Source organism: Falco biarmicus, chromosome 2 (genome assembly GCF_023638135.1).
Source record: "Falco biarmicus isolate bFalBia1 chromosome 2, bFalBia1.pri, whole genome shotgun sequence".
Lineage (NCBI taxonomy): Eukaryota > Metazoa > Chordata > Aves > Falconiformes > Falconidae > Falco > Falco biarmicus.
The window spans coordinates 101,587,080-101,594,417 of record NC_079289.1 but is presented as its reverse complement, the minus strand read 5'-3'; the positions used below and the strand labels follow the sequence as shown (position 1 = coordinate 101,594,417).

At 35.2% G+C, this 7,338-nt stretch overlaps 1 protein-coding gene across 1 annotated transcript in view; it reads right to left on the bottom strand.

Annotated features, from left to right (window-relative positions):
• LTN1 (listerin E3 ubiquitin protein ligase 1) overlaps positions 1-7,338 on the bottom strand; it is a 32,625-nt gene continuing 25,287 nt past the window's right edge. Inside the window, exons 24-30 of the mRNA XM_056327719.1 lie at positions 7,046-7,120; positions 5,359-5,545; positions 4,721-4,892; positions 3,379-3,599; positions 2,654-2,848; positions 1,862-2,029; positions 1-1,076 (exon numbers count right to left, since the gene is read on the bottom strand). Of these exons, the coding sequence (XP_056183694.1) occupies positions 1,014-1,076; positions 1,862-2,029; positions 2,654-2,848; positions 3,379-3,599; positions 4,721-4,892; positions 5,359-5,545; positions 7,046-7,120 (1,081 nt within the window). The 3' untranslated portion in view covers positions 1-1,013. The remainder of the gene's footprint in view (positions 1,077-1,861; positions 2,030-2,653; positions 2,849-3,378; positions 3,600-4,720; positions 4,893-5,358; positions 5,546-7,045; positions 7,121-7,338) is intronic.

Sequence of the window (7,338 nt, the reverse complement as noted above, 5' to 3'; positions counted from 1 at the left end):
TTGACAAAATTAATTTATTCCCCCCTCAAAGAAATCCACCACAAATACCATCCAAGTTAGAATATATTAGTATGCTACTGCTGTTAAAAAAAAAAAAAAAAGCATGAAGGAGACTACTAAGTTCTGATACATCTGTCATGTTCACTTAGAGTCATTATTATGGGACAGTGGAAGTACAGTATACATTCAGTGATAGTTAATTTGCCAGCTCATGAAGACATTTTAAACTGAAATAATGAAAAGAAGAATTGATCAATGTGTATGCCTTGTCTTTAAAAGCCAATCAACAATAAACAGGTAGTGTTTTGTCATGCAGGAACGATTGTACTCTCTCTGTTTGGGCTTCCAAGTTTTCATTTAGGGTGGTGGATGGCTGAGGGTTTTGGGGAAAACAAGACTCAAAGGTGAAAGCTCAGGTCATGAACATGTTAATTTAGAGCATGCTATGTTTAAATTTTATGCTTTTATGCTTTAACAGAAAGTTATCACCTGAGTTCCATGCCTTAATGCCTAACAGCAACATTCTTCCCCCCCCCCCCCCCCCCAAAGGAACTATTCAGAATATATTATACTAAAAAATCAAGTCTTTATACCACTTATGTTATATTAAGTATATATATATATATCACCTGTTATATTAAGAGGCATGGTCTGCGTTAAGTGCATAACACCATGTTAGAATATACCTAAAATAAGAGGCTTTTATCAACTATGCTGTGGCTTAAACACCATTTTTCAGACATAACTCTACGTTATTTCTGATTTTTTAATATACTTCAATATCTTAAAAATATACAAATTAAAATAAATTACTCATATATTTCTTGATATCAAAGAAGAATCTTCAAACTTACAAAAAATAGTCCAGAGGTAAATGTGTGTCATATCCCACTAGTCAAGGATTTAAAGTAACTGACATTATTTCCAAGTAGTTAGCTTCGTTCAACACAACAGTTTATTGCCTCCTCTTCATTTATTACTGAGTTCACAGAAAGAAGAAAGACCATTTTATTTCAGAAAAATGTCTCTCGACAGAGTGGACAGGTGGATTTGTTGCTGGATGTGAACCATTTGTACTGAAAGAGAAATACAACTGTTCAGTATACAAACGCAAGCTGCGTATCACAAACGCTGGTTTATCACAAATAATCATTATTTGCCAATGAATAGCACTATCAATAACTATACTTTTAAAAACCCCAAGAAACAGTAAAAAAAAAACCTTTCCATGTGTGTATGTATGCGTGTGTGTATATACACCCAGATGTATTTGCATATGTATATACACATATTACACACATATATACACACAATGCTAAAGTTTTATTCTAAGAAACCTGACACAAAGGAATTTTCATCCAGTCTCATTTTAGGATAAAAAGCTATTTTTAAAGCAGCAGTAATTCCTCCACTGCATAGCTATACGGATGCCAATCTGTTCCAGTATACTCTGTAACCATACAACCAATGCCCACGATGACTTGGATATAGTTACATGTTAATTATCTGGATCAGCATGGTTTACTAAAGAGCATGTTGCATAAATTTAATTTAACCTTTCCTCTTCCCATACCTGAGCTGATAATAACAAGATGCTGTTGCTACACCCTATGCAGATGTAATGGCTTACATCTTACTGAACACAAGATGGATGGTTATTATCTGTGAAGTGTGGCAACCCCTCTCTCATTACATGCCCTTCCGGATCAGTGCAAAATCCACACAAATATAATACAAGCCCAGTTAATCCCAGATGCTCCAAAGATGTAATGGAGAATTGATGGTACTACAATAGAAGTTCCTGGTTCAAACTACAAATGGATATTTTGCCTATTTAAAAAGATTTAGTCTAGGTACTTACCAAGCAAGCTGAATGAAACTTTTTCTTGCATGTTCTGCAAGCTTTTTTGGGAAGAGAATAGTTGGAACCATGAATGACTGAAAAACAGATCATACAATCTTCAACGCCCTCAAAACGTTTATCCACATTGTTTTTCCACAAAGATAAGCCTTCCATAATACTTCCATTCTAACAGAGGGAAAAGAGCTGTTAATACTGCAGAATTCCTTCAGAATATTCTTATTGCTATTCATAAGCATATCAAGGAAACAAAGCCTGAAGGCTTTATAATCTGAATTTATAAGCAATATATGCAGCAAATAATTTATAAAACCAACACATGAAATACAGATGATACCCTGATCTGTAGAAATGCAAATATTCATTACAATGAAAATAATGCATTTAGGAGCACTCAAAAGGGGATTTTAAAATCCACAGATGATGCAACTTCAGCAACCACCAATCTTTTAGAGAATTTAATGTATTGGGGTTTGGGATTTGGGGGTTTGGGGGTTTTTTTGTTTGTTTTCAAATTATAGTTGAGATGGCATTGCTACACAGGGCAGACACTGGCCCATATCTTAAGAGATCTACCTACATTTTCAACTTTGGCTATAGATTTAATAGGACTTAGGCCCATAAATTTACTCTATTTCAGCATCTGAAGAAAAGCAGATGTTAAGAGTGAACAATTCTATGAAGTCCTTTGATGAGATCCATTATACAGATCTAAATAATATCGCATTACTAGAAATATTTTTCTATTATCAGGCCTTTGTTTTCAAAACTAGAGGCTTTCTCTAAACTCACCTGATGTGTAAGATATGTGCTTAACTGTAGCATCCAGTTGCGCCACTGCTGCACAGCCACACCAACCCTCTTTCCACTCTCAACCGTTATGGATCCCAGTGGGTAATTTGATGGAAGCTGTATTATTAGTTCGATAAAGATATCATCAACTGAATATGTAGCAATGACTTCCCGTGCTGCAGACCGAGCTTTTACCTGTGAAAAAAAAAAAAAATGCACGTATTAGAACTCTAGAGAGGGATGCACCACCTCTAGTCTTTTTATATATATATATATATTTTTTTTATATATACACACACCATATATACTTCACTACACAGATATAATTGTCTTAGACCAGGAAAACACTTTTCTCAAACTTCCACTCCTATCATGGCAAAACAAAAAGAAATTACCAGCCATTTTTCAATCTACTGACTGATTACATTTTTTAATACACCAAAAAGAAGTATATTGACAGCAGTATCTTCCACTTACCTCCTCAATTTCCCGAACATCATAAACCCCATTCATTTCTTTTTTTTTTTTTTTAAACAGAGAATTAATAAATATCAACTTAATGTATCAATGCCCAAGTTAAATTATGTTTTCATCAGCCATTTAGAACAACAAAAATGCAATCATATAAACCACTGTAATACAGTCTGGTTCCGAGAAGCAACGCTTCTTAAAATGTTTGCAAAAAACTAAAGTAAATTAAAAAAAGGACAAAAAGTCCTACTAACCGTCATGCCATTAAATAACTGTGTGCTAGTCTGAACAGAAGATATTTCCTGTGAAGAAAGCACACTGCTGACATACTTGCTTGTAAATTTATCTACAACATTGAAGACACGTTTCTCACAGCTGTTCCACCAAAGCCTGACCATTGCCGGCAAGTCTTTCAGTGTTATATGGTACACAGAGCAGGCCAAGTGCGGAATCTGGGATGACAGGGCTGCTGTTCCTGGGAGGGAAAGAAAGGACGTTGAAATACTCTAACACATTAGTCACAAATTTTCATTCCTCCACACCACATACAAAAATTTTGATACCAATGTAACTGTGGTAACTAGAATTTCATGTACGTGTTCCTTCCATATTTGCTACTGTAAGTGCCTGTTTGACCCTGCCTTTCTCCATCAGTCTGGTTTCTTTGTTTCTTCAGCTAACACGTCACAACTGAAAATTCATCTTCTAATTTAGAGATGAACTCTAGGTGGACTATCAGTAATCAGGAATAATTTTATAGTCTAGAAATTACAAAATGCTCACTTTGGAGTGAACAAACAGTAAGATGTTTGGAGCACATTTGAGGTTTGCAGTGTTCTATAGAAGTGCATAGAGAGAGAAGGGAAATCTTTCTCTTGGAACATCATGTTAGTAATTCTTACTGTCATCCAGATAAATCGTGCTGCAACATACAGCGATGTTCAAGCAAATACTTGAAAAATGGAAACACGGTATTGTTGCTTACATCTATACACGTATATAAAAGAACAACTTCAGTGAAGTAACTTTAAAAACTCATTCTCTTTTTCATGTTTCTCAGCTAAAAAAACTCCAGTGTATCTTCTCTCATCATGGCTGATTAACTGGGTCTTCTGAACAGCACAATGAAAACAACACAAAATTTAATACCTCAAACATTTCAAAAAATACATATTAAAACATAATTTGCTTTTATTCATGTATTAAAATAGAAGAAAAATACAGAAATTCAATTTAGCATAAAAAACCCAACCATCACCTAGAAGCAATGGAGACATCCCAGAATAGATCACCCATTTTTATTACTTTTGAATCTTTGCATACATTCAGGATTCAGATAGCAGCAATATATTATTTCTGCCCTAAGTGAATAAACTAAGCATTTCCTGGTTTGTTTGGGGTTTTTTGTTGATAAATATTTCAACTTTGGCTAAGCTTCAAACGGGGAGTGTTAGCCAAAGATTTTTAAACATATGTATGTATCTATCTATTTTATAGGTAAGGTTTTCTAAAATATGTATTTTTAAGCAGAAAAGCATACCTAAACTTCAGCAATACCACAACTTTCTGAAATGCACTAATACAATTTTTACTAACCTTTGACATCTAAATGAAGCTCTTCAGTAAAGAAGGTTTTTGTGTCCTTATTTGGAACTTCTGAAGTTGGCCCAGAAAAGACAGGGTTTTCAGGCATAAGCCTGAACAAGTGATAGAGCAATTTATTCAAGCTTTTAGTTCTTCTGAGGTATTGTGAGTAGAGAACTCGCAGCTGATAGTGTTAAAATAAAATAAGTTAAAAAACCAAACAACAAAACACATACAAAATACAGATGAAGCTTAACACATATAGCTTACACTGTAAATAATATAAATATGTTCCTGTAAGGAGGAAAAGCAAGACTATGATTTAGAAGTGTTTAGAAGAGTGATTTAGTTCTCTGCACCATTTTTGAATGATTAGAAGATCAGAAAATGTAGCAAGCTTTTTTGAAAATGCATGGAAGAATCAACCATTAATGAATTTAATTCTTTATTACTCTAATGTCACCATCCTTAAGTATTGCAGTGCAGAAATCTAAGTCCATTGATGCTTTCAGAATTCCACTAATTCCACAAAAACAAAAGGTTGGATGATATATTAATTAAAAGAATAAAAAGGCTAGATGAAACGTCAAGATTTAAACCAAGTCAGTCTGCTAAGAAATTCAGTTAGAAGGAAAAGACTTCAAACACACCTGAGAAGATGCTGCTTTGAAGAAAGCTAATGTTAACTTCCAAGTGAGAAGATACCCTAGAACAAGGCAGAACTCATCACTCAGAGGCTGAATAACAGCAAATTCTCCAACTGGAATGCATTCCAGGATGTTTTCTAGCAGGAGTTCTTGAGTGGCCAGGACACACATAAGAGCCGCTGGAGGTGATCTATGGAAAAACGTCTGGCACAGTAAACTCTGCACTAATTAAATTTATATTCACAGCTTTCCTAGAAAAGTCACATTAACAAAGCCATATATGTAGAACGTCAAAGAGACCTTTTATTGCAGGAAAATTTACTTTCAGATTCACACATTAGTGCTAGATTTTAATATTATTTTTTTTTTCCTAAAAGGGACAGTTGGTGTTTTTACCTCTTGCAAGACAAATATAAGCTGAATTCTGGTCATTTAACCTGAAAATGGTCTATGGCTGCACTGATTTTAACCTACATCATGGACAGCTGGTTTGTTTGCTTACTTTGTTTATCAAGTCACACCAGCAAAGGTGCAACTGAACAATGGATCTCCTAATCACTGAATGTGTTCGATTTGGGTTTGGATTAAAAAGCCTTCTGCAGTTCTATAGTATGGAAAGGTATTAATCACTGGGCTGATATAAAAAAAAAAAATAATATTAAAAAATTCTTTAAAGAATCAGTTACTGTTATTCCCTCTGCAAACTGTTGACTTTATCAGATTCAAGCTGTATAAAATACCCAGGTTAGTTTCTTGAACCTCCAAAATTGAAGTTACTTGTGCAGTTGGACACATTCTCAATATAGCAATCCAGTAAAAACCTGTCAAGATTTTACAATATAAAGCATATATGTGGCCCTATCCTGGTTGCAGCTGGGATAGAATGAATTTTCTTAGTAGCCAGTACAATGGTGCATTTTGGATTTAGTGTGAGAACAATGTTGGTAACTGATGTTTTTGGTTGTTGCTGGGTGATGTTTCTCAGGCCCTGTCAGCGAGAGGGCTGGAGGGGCACAAGCTGGGAGGGGACACAGCCAGGACAGCTGACCTGAACTAGCCAAAGGGGGGATGTTCCACAACATACAACATCATGCTCAGTATTTAAACAGGGGGAAGTTGGCCAGGGTCTGCCGATGGCTGCTTGGGAACTGGCTGTGCATTGGCCAGTGGGTGGTAAGCAACTGTATTGTGCATCACTTGGGTTTTTTTCCTCCCTTCCCTTTGGATTTTGTTCCTCTCCCATTCTCCCTCCTTTTCATTGTAACTGTTATTACTGTTGTTATTATATTATCCCTATTTTATTTTCATTATTAAATTGTTCTTATCTCAGCCCTTGAGTTCTACATTCCTTCCCATTTCTCCTTCCCATCCCTCCTGCAGGGGAGAGGGGTGAGCAAGCAGCTGTGTAGTACTTGGTTACTGGCTGGGTTTAAACTATGACATGCACTTACTCTAGTAACTGTACTCTGAAAACAATTGCAAATACTGTTTCCAGTTCTAGCACAAAGGCAAATTTAACCAGTTACATTGAATATTTTCAACATTTATGACCCTATTGTCATAGCCATGTCATTTATGTCAGGATATGTTAAAAGAAAAAAAACCTACTCTGCTGCAAATCTCAACTCTTATAACACATTTTAAAAATATGGAAAACAGTTGCAAAACAACATGAGGAACAAATACACACAATGCCAACTCCTCCTCTTCATCACCGTAAGATTTGAGATCTTCATCATCAAATTTAGGCAATTCAGGCATTAATCTATAGAAATACAGAAAGGAAATGAGATTTAATTTTTACTATTTTAATATAAGCGATGCATAGTTCATTGCTTATCAATGCCAACATTAATGATACACAACAAAATAATGGAAATCATTCTTTAATAACAACACAGAATCTTTAAGAGACATGTCACCATTGGCTCCTGAATGACAGCTAATGTGTATAGCCTTGCTCAGTTCTTTTCCAGACCTTTC